Source organism: Dysidea avara, chromosome 4 (assembly GCF_963678975.1).
Source record: "Dysidea avara chromosome 4, odDysAvar1.4, whole genome shotgun sequence".
NCBI classification, from domain to species: domain Eukaryota; kingdom Metazoa; phylum Porifera; class Demospongiae; order Dictyoceratida; family Dysideidae; genus Dysidea; species Dysidea avara.
The window spans coordinates 23356882-23379145 of NC_089275.1; the positions used below are offsets into that span (position 1 = coordinate 23356882).

The 22264-nt window shown below is 37.7% G+C and overlaps 1 protein-coding gene across 2 annotated transcripts in view; it reads right to left on the reverse strand.

The window, feature by feature from the left end:
- Positions 1-16019: 16019 nt before the first annotated feature.
- LOC136253192 (nicotinamide N-methyltransferase-like) overlaps positions 16020-22264 on the reverse strand; it is a 35492-nt gene continuing 29247 nt past the window's right edge. For both annotated transcript variants that reach the window (XR_010699999.1, XM_066045820.1), the window contains exon 2: positions 16020-16920. Coding sequence is in view for 1 of the 2 variants with exons in the window: in XM_066045820.1 (XP_065901892.1) it covers positions 16127-16920 (794 nt within the window). In the remaining variant the exon portion in view is untranslated. The remainder of the gene's footprint in view (positions 16921-22264) is intronic.

Here is a 22264-nt window from a genome sequence, read left to right on the forward strand (position 1 = left end):
CATACGACCACCTTGGGTTAACTGTCGAGCTCAGTTTATTACAATTGAAATTGGGTCTTTACAGTCACTTGCTCAGTAACGCTTGACATAACAAAGAGAACTTCCAGATCACTGCAGCAGCATGTTTGAACAGGCTGCTTGTATTGCAATCTCCATGCAGCTGCTCATACGTTTTAATTCCAGAGCTTCCAATTGGATCTGAAATATAACTGTTTGGGTTTTGCAATTTAATTAATGTAGCTATGCTTTGCCAGGGCTCCTGTGCTGACCACACTGTGGCTATCAGTGCATGTCATGGTATCATCACTGTTATTAATGGACAAGGTATAGCCTCCAATTCAATTCGGAAACCCAGCTAATGTTTATCATATCAAAGAACACCTTTGCACATTCTGTAATTCGAGATGTGACCATGAATAATGTATGCATTGGGGAGTCACTTAGCAATCATTTGCACATGCAGTCTTATTTAAGGTACAAAGCTACAGTATATTGCATGAACTCTTTCAGTGTGATTTAATAATGTTGGAACCCATACGTTGTAATTGTATGTCCGTTTGTTCTTGTATTGTGATAATGTATCTCAATGTAATTATATATATAGTCAAGTATGACTGAATTGACAGTTTTTAAAACAGTATATAGTATACTTGTATAGATCACAAGCTGCTCTTCACTGAACTACATGTGTTTAATCATCTTTGCAAATTCTAACTTGTGTTTCTTGCACCGACTTAAAGTTCCATCACAATGTGGCCCCAGCTGCCAGGCCTTGCATGTATATCAACAACTGTATACAGCTATATTAATTCTGACACATTAGTAATTTTGTAGTTGTTAATGATTCTTCAACTATATAAATATAGCAAATTTGGCTTAGTTCAGTAGTACTCAATCTGCTTTTCTTGACTCAATTTATACGAGGCTCACATGTCATAACAAGTGTAGGAATTAACAAGTTAATAGGTGTGTATGACCGATCTATTAGGATGTTTGACTGCTCACATGGCTGACAAAAGTGTTAAAAATAGTGATAAGTAAAGAGGTAGCATACACTATTGTAATATACCTTCAAGTACAAATTTATTCCCTATATCTTACAGACATGTTGGTTCACTACTACTATATATGGCCAGATAAAGTGTAGGAATTAAATTTGTGCTTCAGGTGATGATCCCCCTTGTTAAAGTACTTTATCATTCCACATAGCTGCATACTAAGCCTGAGTCAAATATGCTCTAAAATTTGCCCAAAATGCTTTCATGAATTTCCCAAAACTTTCACCTATGCTCTTTAGTGCTCTTGTTATGCTAACAGCATTTCTTGCAATAACCTTGGATCATTTTATTCAGTGAATGCTTCATTAGAGTATTTCACTACACAGTGCATGACTGTTCTATTAGAGAGTATCGGTTTTTCACTGACTGCTTTAGAGAGCATCAATCTATCTTCAAGGAATCAAGCTCCATATAGTTTGAAATATCCACCTAATATGAGAGCATTATGCTGGCATAGCACTCCATCCTATTATGCTAGCATATTTGACGCAGGCCTACACAATGTTTTCAACTATGTTATACCTGTTACACTGTCTTATACACAGAGAACAATTGCAATAATTATGTAAAGCTATGACCTAAAAAGAATTTGCTTACTCCTGACTATCAGAGGCCTAGGTGTGGCATGATAACTATGGACAATTCTCAACACCAAGAACATGAAGCCATTGTTGTACTACCATGAATCAACACCTTGCACTAAAAACTTTTAAAAATGGAAAATCGAAAAGAAGGGACTTAGTGGAGGACAGGTATCGTATGGTCATGATGAATGCATTGTATACAGTATAATTCCAAATAGCATCTGCATGTCAGGCTTGATTATATACCTGCCAAGGTACCATGAAGATACTTATGGTGAGGCTGGTTTCTGGTCAAATGTTTTGTGAAAAGGTATAAACCATTATGATCCCTACAACATGCAGGTATGCCCTACTATACAGTACTACCATACTGTAAAATAATGTAACAATTAATTACAAATAGCTGTAGACTGCCATCGTTTTGGAAAAATCTGTACAACTATATATATAATTATTATATCTAGTGGGGAATGTCCCATCAGAACTGGAATTGGGTTGCCTTTAATTTGGTAGACAGTACGACTGAACCATAGATTGAACTAATCTAGATAGCCTTTTAAAACTATACAGTACATACATGAGCTAGGGGTGATCAGAGAAATACAATATACAACATGCAGCACTGTGAGTTGAAGTGTGTTAAATGTTCATATAGTAATATCAGTATCCTGGAGTAGACATGCAGATATTCAGTTAATTATAATTAACAGTTTAACAACTACGTTATGAATCACCCATGATAATCATGCATGCCATAATGGCATAAAATCTGTCCCAAGCACAAACTGAAAGTGTAATGTGTACACTTTAAACCCACCAACTGCAAACAATTTCCTACTAGGAAACATTTCCTGCAAGGTCTCTTTCAAGTTGTACACTGCAACTGTTTTATTCCATTCATATCTTTCAACAATGTGTCTTGAATAAATATTCAAGGTCAACAGTCTTGGAGAATTTACAAAGAGACCAGTGATGCCATCCACAGTGATCGAGTGTACTGACAAGAAAACATGTACTAATCCACCATGGGCTGACACAGTTTCCATAAAGATGTCAGGTATATTGGAATCATCTGCAGAGATGCGCAACTGTTGTAGACTCGTAGTAAATACTGATGAAATCAGTAAATGTTCCATGGAGCTACATGACAAAATACAAAGCCCCTTGCAACCACTCAGAATGTCCTGCACAAGATTAGAGTCATTTCCATGAAGCTTACAATACTTGAGCACCGGAAAATGTGATAACAAAAAGGACCATCCCACTTCAACTTTTGGGCACACATCACAGATATCATCATTATAGAACGACTCGAACTGTAGTGCTTCCAAACTGGAACATTTCTGATACAAACCAATCAGTTGACTCTCATATGCATCACGACCGTTACTGTCAATTACTGGCTGGAAAACACACACCTCTATCACTAGATATGTTAACTTCATATCACTCAATATCTTCCACAATTCCAAATGATCTTCTATATCACTGATTTGAATATACTTAAAGTTCAGTCCACATAAATCACGGCAGTGAGATCCTAGTGCATGAAGACCTTTAAGACTTTTCAAACACCTATAATTCCCTTGTAAGTTTAGACGTTGAAGATTGGGACATGCAATGGCTAGTTGTTCCAAGTGACCAGAATGGACCACCTCAGAATATGCAAAATTAAATTCAATAACACAACTAAGAGAATTAACTACATTGCTAATCAAGACATTGTTTGCATGATTAAAAGCAAAATACGCAGTATGTGATTCAAGTTCGGCTTTGTATACCATTGCAAATAGAATCTGTTACCACTAGTCTGGTGCCTTATGGTTTTGATCGTGACACAGTGGACCAAAGAACCAAATTTTGCACAGTGACTCCTTTAGATATACCAAATAATTTCAGAAGGGGTGCCACTTCCAAATCACCCTGCACCCCTTGGTACGGTACCCAACTTTATCAAACCGCGAAAATTAAACCCGCTATATATACCTATTCAATTTCTCATACATAAAAATATTGCTAAATGTTTTATGTCATGGAGTAGTCCACAGTAGTCAGTTAAGTAGCTTACCTACACAGTTATGATTTCAACTGAAACATAGAGAGAGTAACAATTACTTTAACTACCAGCGAAAATTAAAAATCGCTAAAATTAAAATATTGACAGTTATATATAAAAGTGGCTGTTCTCTTTTCTACAAGACATCTCATGCACATTTTCCACTGCAATGGCAAAGAGCTGTGCAGGGGAGGCCTGCTTCTTGACATTTGCACTTTCTAGAGCACAGAGGCTCAGCCTTACAGCCACACTTAATAAGATCTCTGCTAGCTTTAGCCACTTCTGGAAGTAATGTCCAAACTGGTACCCAAGAAACTTCATCTACCTTTTTCCACCCAAATCCTTCTGGAGATGGTATTGTTCTGTGGGACTGCACAGGGGCGGATACAGGGGTGGGGTCAAAGGGGGCTCTTAACCCCCTTCAAAAATTTTTAGTATACCAAGATCGAGATACTCTAATAGAGCAGCCACTCTAATAAAGCAGTCACAGTACTAGAACAGTGTGTAGTGAGCTATTTAAGGATTTTTATGTACTTTATCAGCTATAAATGCATGGTTGGTGAGGTGGGCAGCTATTGCTAGCTGGCTGTGACCTTTTTTATTTTCATTATTATTTTTTTTTGGTCTCACCTTATCAAACCAGATAGTGCTCAGTTCATTTTTGACCCCCCCTTTCCATAAGTCTGGATCCGCCCCTGGGACTGCAGGCATGTTGTCCAGATACTTTCCTGATACAAAGCTCTTTTAGCATGTTGTAGAAGAGCACACTATACGAAAAGGCAAAAATGAGAAAAAATTTAAATATGCATTATATTCTTACCTGCGTTGGAGGAATCGCTTCCATTGTCTTACTTCTTTTGCAAAAAAGCTCTTTTCTTAGCTCATTCACAGAACTTAGTGATGTAGTTTTATCATATAAAACACACACATATCTCTCCAGGATTTCCATTTCAAAAGACTCCAGCTCTAGCAGCTGAAATGGATGATCTGTAGCAAACATGAATGCTTTAAAAGCATCTGGATAAGCTTTACAGGATTCCCAGGCTGATTTCTTTCCTTTTCCAAGGAATTGTGAGGTGGTATCACACCCTGTAAAAGCATGGAAGTAAGGCAAAGCTTGGCATGTTTGCACACCAAAATTTTGGCAAATAGAATTGATGTCATAATATCTGAAATGATTGCCAGCTCCAAACCCCATCCATATATTAAAATCAGAGAAAGCACTGTGGAGTTGACAGTAAATGCTTACTAGCAACACAACAACATCTGTATCTACTGTACTGACTAAGATGTTGCGAGCCCCTTTTTGAGAGCATCATTGACATGTACACATATTTTTGTGTCGGCTTCTTCCTGATGGCAACACTGCATAGGCTGGTCAGTTCCCTTGCAAATTACTGTGTTACCTACAAGCAGAGTTGGGGTAGTTACTTCAGAAAAGTAACTAGTTACTAGTTACACGTTACTGTTATCCCATGTAACTTAGTTACAGTTACAGTTACTTTTCAAAAGGTAACTAAGTACTCTAGTTACTAGTTACTTTCATAGTACAAATTATGACTTGTTTTTAGCTTTTGTAACATGAATTTTGCTCAGATGTGCATCATTAAGGGATTCATTACATAAGTACACTTAAAATAATAATTCTGTGGCTATTTCAGGTCAATTCTAAATATTGCTACATCTGTTACTCAAGCTGAATCAGTACACAGAATCTGTCTACTTAATGTGTCTGTAGCATATATGACACAAAAATTGAAGTGCTCTTGCTTTTAAAGCATAATTAATTATAGCTACAATGTAACTATTGTAACTAGTTACTATTGTAACTTAGTTACTTTTTAGATAATTACTCCTAGTTACAAGTTACAAAGCAAGTAACTAGTTATATTACTAGTTACTTTAAAAGTAATCAGTTACGTAACTTAGTTACAAAAGTAACTAGTTACCCCCAACTCTGCCTACAAGAAAGGTTACGTGACTAATGTGTGTAGCTAACACCTACTATACTAACCTGAAGTAATGTAGACTTGCTTGCCACTGGGGTAGTCATGCATAGACACCTTCTGTGTCAAAAATCAAATAACTCGCACTTGTTTGCAGTATCTCTGAGAAAATCTGAGAAGTTGGTAGGGAGCTTTGCCTGGGCTTGAACCTTTCGCCTTATGCCTTTACCTCTTTTCTCTCTAGTTGAGTCTTTTAGACTGCCAGCTACATATCGGTCCCATATGATATCAATTCTGTCACAATTAGAAAGCTGCTGGTTTGTCCAAGGTAAGAATACTTCATCTCCGTACTTCTCAAATGTGCTGGCTTGCTTGGTTGACAGGGAATGGACTATGGCAGGGCCATCAAAAATCTTTGCATGAAAAATCATTGGAGCCTCCATAGTAGATTCACCCAAGCAACTAAGTAAGTCTGACTTTTTATTTGGTAGACGGAGCTTTCCATGTTCTGAAATGGAAGGAGGCCATGGGTGATTCTCATGTGAAAAGAAGTCGTCTAAATTACCATCACGAAACTTGCTTGCAATACAAAGGTGGCTAAACAGATCACAATCACTTCTCAAACTAGCCATCTTTTGTGAGTTTTTAGTGGTAACTTTAGAAGACTGTCTCTTCAACAACGGTAAAGAATTTCTCTTTATGGGCTGATGGATTGAAACAGACCTGGTATTGATGACATCACTGACATATTTCTGATATTGAGTGTTTCCAACTGACTGAATTGTCTGCACTGTTGTAACTACACTATCAGCAGCACAGTTACGAGAATCCAAAGCTAACAGTTCAGGACAATCATCTATAAAAGGATTACCCATGCTCGTGATAGTTTCATACAGGCTATTTGAATGCATTTTAAAGAGATCTTGTACAGACAGACTTTGCTCATGATGTTTCCCTTGTGCATTTTCCTGAGCCATAAACTGACCTTCAAATTCAGTCAAAAGTCTAGCTTGCTCTGGTCCAGCTACCATCCACCTTCTAAAAGCCTTAGGGTTTTCTGTTAATCCAACTGCTCCACCACTTCCCTTTACCAGCTCATTATTCTGCTCATGAGCTTGGTCTATTGGAATACAAGAGAATTTGTTATGGGTTTTTCTAAGTACCCAACAACTTAGAAAGTCATCCTTGACATCACTTGAAAGTGACTTTATGTCTCTAAGGTGAATAGGAACCCAGCGAGCATAATTGATATGATCTAGAGCAAAAAACCATGGTGTTAGAGCTTCCAAGGACTCTATATACACCTCAAAACCATTTACACGATGAGAACGAACAAATATCAAGACGAGGATCTCAAATTCAAGGATCATATCCCAATACTGAAATGTTGGGTGCTTTCTTATCATTGTCTGACGCCATTCTTCAAATAAAACCTGTTCATCGGTGGTTTTAGATCTCATTGTGCTCTTCCTTGCATCTTGTTGAAGCTTACTCAAAACCAGTGCTGTGATTTGATGACTGCATCTAGTCCTAGTAAGGTGTGACATCTTTAAGAAGGAATCTGCTACTCCAGCTGTTGCTACTCCAGCTTCACACAAGGCAGTTGTCCAACCAGACTGATCAAGAAAATCACCAACAGTACTCCACAGGGCCATTTCTATGTGAAGTCCTCCAAGCATAACTACAAAGCACTGTTCTCCAAGAGACTGTGGCCAAGACCACTGAACATATTTAGCTAGAGCAAACAGTGGCTGATCAAAAGCCATAACCGGAGTCTGACCTGGGTTGAGGTAATTGGTGATTTTTCTCAGGTATTCCATGCCATGTTTGACCATGGCAATAGTTGCAGATTTCTCAGGAAACAATGGTAAAAGTGCTATCACTGAAATAGGATCTACAGGATCTGACTGAGTTGCTGCATGAAATGCAGCCCAGGAAACACTATCACCATCTTCAAACTTATTCTTTGCTAGCAATTGTACAGCATTTTCAATCCATTTCATTTCTTCTGCTTTAGCTTCTTCCAAGTGGCCATTAAAATCAGAACATTTGGCCAGAGGCAAAACTAATTCCTTCACTTTACAGGTGACAGCTGGTACATTAGTGTAACTTCCTGGCAAAGAATAATCGGTTACACTTTTGTCAGGTACTATCACAATTGGATCTCTACAAATCCCAGAGTTATGAACAATTGGAACTGAAAAACACTTATTCCAGTTCCATGAAAGGAACCTTGAGCTGTGGTGGATGTTAAGTTGTGATCAATGTTATCCAGTGTTCCAACAGTAAATAGATTCTTGCGCAGTTGAGATGGACACACTACATCATCATCTTCAAATCTTGTGCACAATGCACTGGCTAAGGAATTCTCCACCTCAATGACACGTTTATAACTCACACTGATGCCTAATTTGTGGAGATGGTTTAGAAGTATCTTGCTTCTTGTTTGAGTATGAATGTTCAAACCTATATAAAGAGGTAGCGGAGTTTCTCTGTCTTTGAAGTGGCGAGTGTTTTCAGTAGAGGATCTTCTGCCTCTAAACTTGGAATTAAAACACACCAATTGAGATAATGTGAGAGAAGCCTGTGATTCTTGATCATGTTAATCCTGCACATGAGGCCCATTAAGCAGCATGGACATAAAACTATGGAGAATAGTAAGCACTGAGCTTTCTTGGCATTTAGGTGGAAAATTACCTGAAAATTGAAATGAATCCCATTCAAAAATTTCTTGTCTCATAATTTTAACCAGTTTAGTCATTAAAAATGCCTCAGCTTCAAAATCTCTAGCAGTTGTTGCTTCTTTAAGAACTTTCGTTAGCCCTTCATTAAAAACAAGCAAACAGTTTTCCCCGTCAGATTGCTCCTGGCATGTTTCAGAAAAATGATCTAGTAATTGCCTTTTTAACCTGGTTTTATTAATCATTTTACCAATTCCTAGATTTTGTAGGCGTTCCTCATAGATACAATGTAATTGGGACAGCTTCAGAATATGTTCATCATTCTCAATTTTATTTTCAATATAACACACAAGCTCAGCAAAGGCTCTAGCCAATAGCTGCTTTTCTTCACATTTAACATTAGAGTGTTGCAGGCGTATAAAACTTCTATAGCAATTTTTATAAGCTGAAAGGCAATTGTAGTGGTACTTGGCTTCAATCGCTATTAGATCACCAGCTGATAGCTTTGCTATTAATGAAGTATCGTGTAAATCTTGTGCCATTTTCCGAAGATCATGGTCCAGTTCCATAGTTGTACATTGATGTAGTTTATCACCAGACTTCAGAGAACAAAATAAGCAGCATTCTTTACTGGCTGGTAAATGGCGCTTTGACCTTCTCTGGTCATCATTAGATGCACATTCGGTAAGCTTTCTTTTCTGCCGAGTCTCAACTCTTGTGAGTTTTGATGATGAAAACTTTAAATGGCATGATTTGTGCCACTTAGCTCTTTTTTTGATACATCAATCCAGCAAGATTTTCACCTTCATACTTAATATCAACTGGCAATGCATCAAACTTGCAAAACTTCTCAACAACTTCAAGGAAGTTAGAATATACTTCAATTCCATTGCCTACATGGCTATCTACAGGGCACCTCAAATCGCCATCTCTTTTTTGCATATAATGCACAAGTTCCAATCTATGCTTTCCATAAAGCAGTGTGGTACTGTTATGTGCAATTCTAGAAATAAGCACAGCTATAGAAGTACAACACAAAAGTATAGGGTGGTCATTAATTAGAGCAATTATCACAACTTTGATTAGTCAATTACAAAATAGCATTTAAATGTGTTTTTAGACTTTAAATAACCGTCAAGGTACCTGGAATCCTTTATTTAAACTTCTTGAGCTTCAGTGACCACCAAATTTAAAAACGCGCTGAGTAGCAAGCAGCTGCCAATAGTCTTGTTAACATGTTTACAACATGATAAACAGGTGTAAGTGAACAAATCATCTAATTAAGCTGATTATGACTAGGGTTTCCAACTCAAAATAAGAAGGTGCTTCCTTTTGTTGTTTCTAGTGATTTTCAGACAGACTGACCTTTAAGATAAAGCAAACAAGTGCAAATTAATTATTGGATTGCTTGTAGCGTTGGGTATCAGCATAAGTTTAACACACAAAAACATACAAAAAGTGGTCACGTGACCAAAAATATCATAATAGTTAAAGTGGGCAGCTTATTAGAAAATCATTGTATTGTAGGGTGACCGAAGTCACAATTAGTGTATTTTCTTGCCTTATAATGAAGACTTCTACATCTTGTAGTGTCATAGCACATACTTTATAGCTGTAATGGGATTGTTGGCCACATGACCACTTTTTGGGTATTTACAGTTAAAACTGCAATGATATTGAAAGTAATAGACAGTTTAATAATATATTAGCACTTGTTTGTTTTATCTTAAGGTAAACCTGTGTGAAAATTATCAGAAACAACGAAAAAGCTGAGGCATAATCTTATTTTGCAGTGAAATCCTATATGAAGGGATTTTTGGTCACGTGACCACTTTTTTGATATGTACACATGTTAAAATTGTGCTGATAGCAACTACTGCAAATATTCCAGTAACAAATTAGCACTTGTTTGCTTTAACTTAAAGGTAAATCTGTGCGAAAATCTCCAGAAACAACAAAATGAAGCACCTTCCTATTTTGAGTGGAAACCCTATTATGACACTTGCTCTCCTTTTTGGCCTTTTATTACGGGGTGCAAGGTAGTTAGGAGATGGCACCCCTTCTAAAATGGTTATATGCATGCTAAGGAATATGTGTACCAAGTTTGGTGCTTTGGTCCGCCGCGTCACGATTTTACCAAAATTTTGACATAAGGCACCGGACTACACCAAGTTCTCTCCATCAAGGCCCAAGATTCCAAAGCTACTAGCTTTCACAAATGGCAAGATTACAATTCCAGTTGAAACTCTGGTAGAGAAGGGAATAAGTTCAATGGTACTAAAAAATTGTAATATAATTTAAAGTATGAAGTATAACCTATTAGTGGAGTAAAGTTCTGTTGTATCAGTGACTCTAAAAAATCTATTTCTGAATCATACTCAAACATTTCAGTTACCACATTTAAAGTATACGGAATAAATCTATTTTTCATCCACTCTTGCACCCATGGAGTACATAATGGATGGCATTCTCTTGGTACATGTACTGTGAGTTCCTTTAACCCACCAATCTGCAGTAGGAGTTTGATATCAGCCACTAAACGAACTTCTAATTTCTCTAAATGTTTCATGTGCAATACAGCAATTCTAAGTTCCTCACAATCCACGGTAGTTATAGTGGTAAACTAAGATGTTTAATCCTGTCACAATGATTCAGCATACCGCCCAATAGTATTGATGGGGTAATGTGATTAGGAAAGATTAACCGTTTTATATAACCTCCGCAAACCATCAACACGTTCATTACAGAACGCTCCTCTCGATAGTCATAAAATGGCCACGCGAACTCACTCCATAATGATGGAGACTCGCTCACAAGTAGTCTCGTGCCCAGACCCCACCCAGAATAAGGTCTGGTGACTTACGCTATGTTTTTGGGCCCGCCGCCATATTGTTTACACATTTGTATCCATAGCTGTAGTCGGCCATTTTCCTAGTTCCAGCCTATCAAATCGCGTTGTACCTGAATCAAGGCGTCCGATTGGTCAGAAAAGAAAAATGGCGTAGGGCCCAAAACTCCTGCGAATGTCACCAGACCCTATTCAACGCAATGGGTGGGGTCTGGGCACGAGACTAGCTCACAAGTCGTAGTCTTTGTGAAACATATCGCATCTTTATCTTATCCCGTGTAGTAGGTAAAAATGATAGTATGCAGACTAACAACTCCACGGGAAGATCCAAAATATTCATTGTCTCTTTGGCCTGTTATTGATTCTTGTACTTCTCCATGTTACTTTCATTATTTTCCATGGCAATAGAAAGACTAGCCACAATTTCGATTGTGGGTCGTGAATATCTATGCTTTTTCGCAGAGGAGCAGCCAGCGCCAGACTAGCTTTTGCAGTACATGCATGCACGTGCGAAGAAAACACGGTTGCAAAAGAATCGAGAAGACTCCAAGGGTGGATATCCAGGGATTGGCAAGGGTAGTAGGTAGCTCCAAGAAGAGGGCGCCGCCAGGCTAATAAAACTGGGAAGCTACTGAGCTAAAAGTATTTTGAGGTTTTGATGTAAAGTAGATATTTAAAAAATCATGTTCTACACACGCATGGGGTCAAGGGCAATTTGCCAGTATATGATGACAAATGACCAAGTGCAATAAGTTCCTAACAGACTACATCAGTGTAGCTAGTGGGCCCATGAGTTGTATGGTACTGCAGGTTCAAATTTTCGTCAGGCATACTCCGGGTGTGGAGCTAAGGATTTAGCTAATATTGACAGTCTATCATCATGCAGTGTGGTGACTGTTCTATTAAAGTGTTTGTCGAACTGCTGCCCCGCTATTAGAGTATCTCGATCTTGTCAGTGTACAAGTATATATATATATCCTTTTTGGGGGAGGGACTGATAGATGGTGATTACAAACAGGTATACATTATACAGTTGCTTTAGATATTGTTACTAAATAGTTTGTGGTGCCGGAACTTCTCAGTAGATACTTCTTAATAACAATTTGCCGATAGCTAAATTGTTCAGTCCATCATTCTTTTATGGTGTCAGGGAAAATACTTCTCTAGTACTTTATAGTGGAGCTCATACTAGCTGGAATAATAAGGTGTAGTTGCCTGGTTGAATATTGTGTTGGTAGACTGTAATTCCATGGCTGGCGTATATATGATGGTGTACAATTTGTGCAGTTAATTCAATTATCTTCTCTCTTGTTGAGTTGGGCCAACTCAAGGTATAATATTGAATCAACTGCACAAATTGTATTTGATACTGTCCCTGCACATAGGGTAGGTAACAATGCTAGTAATTAATAAACACAAGTGACTAACCGGTGCATGATCTTGTAAAGTGGTTGGAGCAATGGCTAACTAAATGAAACCGACATAGACCATACACATAATATTATCAAGCAAGTTTCCTGTGAAATCTGAAGTCCAGTATTGGGATGGGAACATCTCCACATTTCAACTTTTTTGCTGATGACTGCATGTGTAGTGTACAGAATGTTTAATACAGAACAAGACTCATTGCCGGCACCTTCAAAGAGACCTATATACCATCATTAACTGGAAGCAATGCTAGCCTGGAATTATGCAACTACAACACCCTTAATATTTGGGAATGAATCCATGCAGTGGATTTATCTTGACATCATGCACTGTGACAATCATAGGTTACAGTGAATAAAATTTAAAGCCTAGCTTGTTCGGTTTTACTATTGTAAGCCCACTATATTAGAATATGCAGCCAGTGTCTGGTGAGTTGGCCATCCTATAAGTTAGTTATAGTCTGAAAACACCAGCACGATGTTCAATTTGCTTACTAAATATCCATAATATTGATCCCAGACACTGGCTGCATATTCTAATATAGCGGGCTTACGATAGTGAGGTAAGCATTTATCTTGACATCACTGTGACATTTACTTATAGGCAGTGAATAAAGTTTGAAGCCTATAGCTTGTTCAGTTTGCACAATATAACGTGACCACTGCATGGATTCACGCCCAAATATTGGTGTTGCAGTTGCATAATTCCAAGCTAGCACTGCTTCCAGTTAATGATGGTATATATATAGGTCTCTTTGAAGGTACAGTGAGTCTTGTCCTGTATTAAACATTCTGTACACTACACAGTCATCAGCAAAAAAGTTGAACCAGGGAGGAGATGTTCCCATCCCTATACTGGACTTCAGACTTCACAGGAAGTTTGCTTGATATGTATGTGTATAGTCTATGTCGGTTTCGTTTAGTTAGCCATTGCTCCAACCACTTTACAAGATCATGTACCGGTTAGTCACTTGTGTTTATTAAATACTAGTATTGTTACCTGCCCTATGTGCAGGGACAGTATCAAATTCTAAAATCTGAGTACCATCAAACTCTAAGAGATGTTTATTGTATGACCATATGCAATAAACATCTCTTAGAGTTTGATGGTACTCAGATTTTAGATGTTGCCTTCAATTCCAACAGCATGATGTCATCATAAACACCTTTAGAGGTGAACAACTAATCATCATTGCACCATTAGCCAACAATGTACAATAGTAGGGATTACCGCTTGATAGTACCAAATTAATGATATTTGTAGCATAACCAGTTTAAAGACAAAGAGCTATAAAAGTGCTGATCAATAGCTGATCACCATAGCACCAATAGTAGTAGGGAATAACCCTTGAGACTCGAGCACCGCTTAATGCTTGATAGTAGTATCAGCTTGACCAGGAGCCCATAAGCTTTGGCACATATGGGCTTTTGGTTTGACGTGTATGCCTGCAAAGAAAAGAAACATTGCATAAGTAAGACAATCCATTATGCTCATAAACAGAGCAATAATACTTCACATTCGATACACTTTTACCATGATACATTTCTTACCAATCTACTAACAGAAGAAAGTACTTGCTACAGCATTGGAACTCCCAACTTCAGCAACTGGGAATGACTTAACAGTCATGATAACTGAAAAGTTACAGGAATTAGGTCATGATCCTGCAAGTGTCCAAGTTGTGGCCACTAACTCTGAGGAAGGAGTTACATACAGGATGTTGACGGAGTATTCCTACATGTTCCAACCTGATGTGAAATGCTGACTATCGTGAGGCATCTGTTCCATCTTTGATGACAGGATCATCACGCACATCACCGGCACCCAGTGATGAATTCAGCACAGAGAAGAGAACTTGGAGAAGGTTCTCAGGCTTATGCAACAGGCATTACAAGAGGCAAAAGCAAAGCTTCAAGAGTCCCAGAATGAAGTTGCAAGTTTACAGACTAGCTTTTTACATGCATGCACGTCTGAAGAAAACACGGTTGCAAAAGAATCGAGAAGACTCCAAGGGTGGACATCCAGGGATTGGCAAGGGTAGTAGGTAGCGCGTGGCACAGGAAAAGGCACAATGAAATTATCAGTACATAAAAATTCTACAATAGGTTTATTGCTCTGTAAAATTATTGCTGAATTGAACAGACTATGGCTGAAGAATTATGCTATAAATTATTATTCCTGTTATTATAGTTTGTTCAGTTTGGCATTAATTTTACAGAACAACTAAACCTATTGTAGAATTGCATGTATTATTTTACTGTAACTTTACCTGTGAGCTCCAAGAAGAGGGCACCGCCAGACTAATAAAGCTGCATGGGAAGCTAGCTAAAAGTATTTTGAGGTTTTGATGTAAAGTAGCTTTCAGCATATTAAAAAAAAAATTATGTTCTACACACGCATGGGGTCAAGGGCAATTTGCCAGTAAATGATGACAAATGACCAAGTGCATTAAATTCCTAACAGACTACATATAGCTAAGTGTAGCTAGTGTACCCATGAGTTGGTACTGCAAGTGCAAATTTTTGCCAGGCACACTCAGGGTGTGGAGCTAAGGATTTAGCTAATACTGACAGTCTATCATCAGTGTGGTGACTGTTCTATTAAAGTGTTTGCCGAACTGCTGCCCCGCTACTAGAGTATCTCGATCTTGTCAGTGTGCATGCAAGTATATATATATCTTTTTTGGGGGAGGGACTGATAGATGGTGATTACAAACAGCGTTTCGGAGGTCTTCCCGTCATTCAGTGCTGGTTCTCTGTCGTGCCGTAACAATACAGAGCATAGCCAATAGAACATTATCCATACAGTGTAGCGCTATACACCTTTGAGAATAATCGTATAGCTAGGTTGCTTGTGGTTCACTCAACAAATACGATATCTCTAGGGCATTATCATCACCAAGCTCCTAGCTTGAGTTCATGCTGTGGTATACTCCAGTCACTTTAATGGCAGACAGTGTAAAAGACAACTGAATTGAGTGATGCTACTGAGATTCATTGCGACGCTGCATGGGGCAACACTGGACTCTGTTTTGTCTATGCAGTCCCAATTATATACTTCGACTTACTGTGTAAAAATTATCAAAAACATTGGTCAAGTTGTTTTAGTTTGCTGGGACAAAATTATGAATAGTCTATAATTCTTGAAGTTCTGAGAGCTTGTGCTTTATTAAGCTTGTTTTGAATTCAGTCCTGCTGGTGCTTCAAACATGCAATTTGTTCTTGCGCATAGTTACACCTGAAGCCATGCAATTACAGTAAATTAATTGTACTTACTGCTGTCTTGATTTTAATAGTACATATTTATAGAGACCTGTATTAAATACCTTACACCCTGCATGTATAGCTATAGTTATACAAGTTGCAGACTTAGCTAATCCTTACCTAGCTAACAGTCATTTCATATGATTTTGCACACACAATAAACTAAGAAAATATCTCAAACACACACAAAAAAAATCACACAATTAAAAAGAATCACACAATTAAATTACAGATAAAAACTAAAAAGTTCTTTTGTAATACTTTAAGCCTTTTGAGCAACATAGCAACCATAGTACTTCTTGTCATTATAATATGTGATGCCATCTTCATAATATTTTTTGACATTTTCTACATAACACAGTGTAAACCCTAATTCATTTAGAGTAGACAGAACATCATTAATATGGAAGGGATATGTTGGGTAGACCACTCCATTGACTGTATACCATGTGCATCCTTCACTTGTTAGCATTAGCAAAAAGCCATTTGGGTTGAGCATGTTATAAACTCTTTTCATGATAGCTCTGTACTCTTGAAGTGAAGGAGCAATACCTTCAATACAAAACCCACTATAGATTATGTCAAATTTTCCCGAGTACCCTAGAAGCATATTACTAGACCTCATGTCAACAAACAAGGAATCTTTCAGCTTGTTGCGTAGTAATTCTTCCCTTTCTGCCACAGCATTACTACCATTTATGCCCTCCAATGTGTTCACAATATACTTAAAATAGGGAGTCCAGTTATAAGCATCATGATCTTTGTTCTTCCACATCAGAGCCTCTCTGCGACATTTCTCCAAGTAATCAGTGTGGTATATTTGACCGACATAAGGTGCTGCACTGATCAAAGTATGGATGTAGGGACCTGAGCCAAATTCCAGTAGAGTAGCAGTAGAATTGTCCCATTTGTTGTGGAACTCTTCATAGAAATTGTGCACCTTAACCAAACTCCAGTGAGTATGGATACGTTTATCGGATCTTTCAAATTCATTTCCTGGACATCGCTCCATCAGATATTTCCTTGCATCAAATGATACATACTCTGTATCCAACCCTAAATAATAAATAGCATTGGTGCATAATACAGGTGGCTATGTATAATAATATATTGATAATAGAGGTGATACATTGAGGCCACAATACTGCATTGATACGAAGTCAAATGATATATGTGACTGTCTCAGCAAAAACCCGACTTGTTCGCAAATTTTTTTTCTCAGCATTATCTGCAGTATCCAAGGAATGGATCACCAAAGTTTCAGCCTTCTGTGGTGAGTAGTTTTAGAATTATAGTGCTAGAAAGTAGGAAGAGCAAGATAATTACTATTATAAATAAACTACAGGTGCTTACATTTGCAGCCATAACTTCCGGTTGGATTAGTCTACAATGTTGCAATTTGGCTTAAAAACGTTCACCATGGATTAGTAAATCATTCAAGGTATAGTGTTAGCCCTGTTGTCACTTACACATGTGGGTATGAAGGCAGTTTAGCTGAAGAAATGACGACAGTCTCGCTTACATCTACATCATCGTAAACAAATGCACACGGCATGCATACCATTGGGGCTACAGAAATGAAACAAAGATTTTCGAACTCTCCATGAGCAGGCGAATAAGATGGTGCATTGTTAATCGATTTGAGTTTTCTTTCTTCAAGTAATGGCTTGATAAAAACTTGCGTATTTTTTCTTTTTAGCATGTGTAATTTTACAAAAAAATAAATTTAAATTTTGATTTTCTCAATATGCATGCTTGTGCGAACCAGTCGGGTTTTAGGTGAGACGTTCACATATTACACCTGTGTTTATACTCCACTTTGTTGTGTGTAATATATCACCATTAGTGGTGATTTTTAAAAGTAACTCATTACTATCAAAAACTGTTTAGTTACAAATACATATTACTCATAAAATAAAGTAACTATAATATTATGTTATTATATTACTTTGTGTGTGCAGCCTTAAGCTGTCACATGCATAACTGACTACCATCTTATCACATGACATGATCGTGTTGTTGGACAATGTGTAAATCTTGGATATAATTGTATTCAAGAGAAAGTAACAGTATTTTCTGGTCAGTAAACTTCATTCATTAGTTCAAAGTGAGCTTTGCTACTGCTTCATTAGTTTGTTGTGGCTAAGTGGATTAGTAACTTTGTTAATCGTAGTAATAAAATTACTTAATATTCTAGTCCGTAAATTCATCACTTAGGTAATGCATTAAATTCGTAGGTAAAGTAACTTGAGTTATATTACTAGTACGTTTACGTCAAATATGCCAGCAAATAAAAAGCATGATATAGGCTGGAGTGCTATGCCAGCATAATGCTAGCTGCAAGCTAGCATATCAAATACATTGTACGTGATTGATACTCTCTAATAGAATAGTCACTTTGTAGTGAAATACTCTAATAGAGCATACACTGATTTAAAATGTTCCAAGATAATTGCTAGAAATGTTGCTAACCTAGGGGCATAATCCAAACATAATGGGAACATTGAAGAGCATAATAGGTGAAAATTTTGGGAAATTCCTGAAAGCATTTTGGGCAAAATTTTGAGCATATTTGACTCAGGCCTAACTACTAGTTTATTTCATTATATTACTTAGTTACCACAAAGGACAAGGGTAATAATATTGTGTAACATGGTATCCCAACAATGGTCGCCATATCGTGATGCAGTGCAGACAATAGAACATACACTCAAAAACTACATTGTTGCAACTCTAGTAGTCATAGTACACACCACTCTGTACATACATTCAGAGGCATAGCACCAGTACTAAAAAAGTAGTGAGATTTCTTTAAACTGGATAAATTGACTCGAATGGTGCTGCAGTTGTGTTTCAAATTGTGATACATGAATGTTCATACAAACGTTTGTCATTTTAGTGTCTGCTGACTGCTCTAGTAAAGTATTAACTGTGCCAAAAACAGCCCAGCTGTAAAAAAGGCGAGGCCAAGAATGCACAAGTACATGTTCATGGAGTAACCAAGACATGATATCAAAATCTGGCCAAGAAAACATTTACAGTATAGGCACTTTTGTGCATTCGTTTTCTATATGCTTCACATTATCACATCCAGCTAGCTGTACATGTGTGCTTGCAATATAAACAATACTACTGAGATGATTAAAGATATTACATTGCATTGTTACCAAAATTAATTTAACTAAAAATTTACAATTAGTTTCTACTTGGCCATCTTTTTGCACTGCATATAGAAAATGAATGCACAAAAGTGCCTATACTGTAAATGCTTTCTTGGCCAGATTTTAATATCATGTCTTTTGGTTACTCCATGAACATGTACTTGTGCATTCTTGGCCTCGCCTTTTTTTACAGCTGGGCTGTTTTTGGCATAGGATATCACTACTTTTTGTTGACTAGAGAACATACAGTTAGGTATTATATTACATAGGAGACACTGCCTCACTAAGAAAGAAAGTATGCCATGCACTAAGAAAGTATTATACTAGGTTACAAGCACAGGTGCGTATTAGGAAAATAGAGAAATAATTGGAGGTCAAACGTTTGACAAGAAATGCTCAAGTCACAGGTCAAAGATGATAAATGCTGCAAGTCAAAGGTCAAGGTGAAAATTTCGCTGGTCAAGACTTTGACCGCGGTCGCAGATCTATCTACAGCGTGAGCCGACGTGACACCCCCTTGCCAGAGCCTCGTAGCTGGCTTGTTCTAGCTGCATGGGTCAGACTGCGAACAAGTTGAGCTGAACCCTGAGAAAACAGCTAAAAATGAAAGAGGATATTTTCTCAACGTTTCAACCAACCAAGATGGTTGGTGATGACAACAAAGATGTCAAGAGCAAACAAGTGGATCCACCAACAGTTCAGAAAAAAGGTTAATAGGCTATATACTTTTATGGCTTCATATAATGTATGGTGAAAACTTTGGCTATAAATAATGTGTGAGGAATTTGAATGATTAGCGGGTAAGTCAATACTACAAATGAGTTAATATTTTTGAGGACTCAGCTCAATGCGTACATACCAGTAGGCCATAATTACTATGCATCGATTGATTGATGTGATAATAATATAAGCAGATCTGAGACAACCATGGACCCTACTATATAGTAACTGGGCAGATATATAGAGTTATGTATACTCTGATATAATTGTTGAGCGTTGTAGTTTGCCAATGGTCAAAGCTAAATTAACCATTTTAGATAGCTTTTTGTGATGTTGAAGGTGTCAGGCAAACTCCAGTTAGGGGCAGGCAATAAAAGATTATTTTTCAAAGCAGGAGAGGAACATGCTTAGGCCCGCAAGGTACAGGTTTAATTTACTTACCCCAGTAGATGCACCATATTATAATGCACATATCAATGTATTGCCCCACTACCCCCCCCTTCGGGCATATATAGGGCTATAGTGGGCATAACCGAATGTTAAATGCCCCATGGTAGGACAAACCTATTGTGTCAAATCCCCACCATTGGCTCCAGTTGCAACATGGGGGATTTTACATAACGTAGAAAAAATACTTGGTTGTTTAATGAATGATTGTCAAATGCCCCATAGTGAAGCAGCAGTTTCATGTCAATTCGCCTTGTAAAGCCCCACTTACAGGCTTTACATCCAAGGGGGGTGGTGGGGTAACACATTGGTAGGTGCACAATGAGTTTACATCATAAACCTTGTGTTAAACTTTAGTCTGTCTTGCTTTTTTCATGCTTATAGCAGCTAATGTGCTTATTCTCAAACAATCAGGACTGGAAAAACTCTTAATTGTCTTCTACTTTTATCTATCAACTATCCAATCACTGCTAGTTTATAAAATTTCCTTTGCTGTTGTGTAACTTGTTTTACCATTATGCTATAACCATTAGTCCCTCCTAGTTTATATGTCTCCTAGCAATAAAAATTGTTATGTCAACAATGTAGGTGAGAACCACAAAACAAGTCAGTAATATATTCCAAAATTGGTCATCAGCTGCTGCAGTATGCTGAATACATCTTGGGAATGGCTATGTGGGATGCTTACTTTAACAATAATCATAATAGTGGAATTAAGTGTTTGTTGACATGTTAGTCTGACTATATGATTACATGTTTTTAGTTAGCTGTGCCTTACCATACTGTATCCCTTTCTGTATATGCAGGGTGGATTCTGATGTTGTGACTGTTGGTGGGTGAGTTTATGGTCAATGGACAAATCACACAAATGGTGAAGAAAAATTAATATGTGGTACCAAGACCCCACTACTATATTATGAACTCTTGATGGTACTTCATAGCCAAACGCTAGTGTATCTGGCTTCTTGTGCTATTGTAGTCATTTTTTAAATTTTATGGGATCATCATAATGTAAATGTTTACTATTACAGTATATTCATGCTATCATTAAAGAGTTTCTATAATTGTGGGTTAAGTGTTGAAAGGTGATGCGCTGATGCTGGCTTTTTAAGTGAACACTGAAGTTTCACAGGCACTGAAGGGCTGGGGCGGGATTAAAGACGTGCACAGGTAATGTAGCAGTAAGTTACTTCAACTATATCACTACAGCAGGTATGAAACAGCTGGCTATAGCTATGTACGGCCCTGCATGGGCCGGAGTCACGCTATAACGAGTCAGTGGAGGCAGACCGTGGCAAATTTAAAACAAATCAGTGACTGGACTCACAATTAAACCAAGAGTTGACAGCACAATGAAATCAGCCAGCTCGCTATGGCTAACCACTTCCACACTGTTTGGGTTTGGGAATTGAACATCTCGACATCATGGCGGCAAGTTTGTATCTTCAAAGAACACAAAAGCGATCTCATAAACTAACGAACAACTCTTAGCGAAATTAAATGTACAGATACATTGTGTAAAAAGCCCCTGATAGCCGCAGCCTTTTTACAATACGACTTCATGGTTGAAAGAAAATCGCTCCAATGGGATGCGATGACGAAGAAAATGAAAAAAAGAACGATGCACATTTGAATAAATAATTTAATTAATGCATTGTAAATGGGTGGGCAATGGAACAAACTACTCCAACAATTCGCCAGACTTTTCGTGTGGTAGTTACTCATTATAAAAAGGTTACATAAATGGGTGGGCAATGGAACAAACTACTCCAACAATTTGCCAGACTTTTCGTGTGGTAGTTACTCATTATACAAAGGTTACATGCCCCTGGTTTCGAGGCATAATCTTTTAGTAAGGCTGAGATTTCGCCATGCGGATTTTAAAAGATTGCATAATTGATCCCTCATGTAAATGACTCACAGCAGTGGTCGTGTGTTTATTATTGTGGGCACGCGCTGTGTGCTTCTTGGCCTCGCGACTCACTACTGTGAGTCTTGATATTAAATTTGATTTTACTGACTGTTCTATTAGAGTGTATTTGGTGTTTGCTGGCTGTTGTATTGAAGTATGT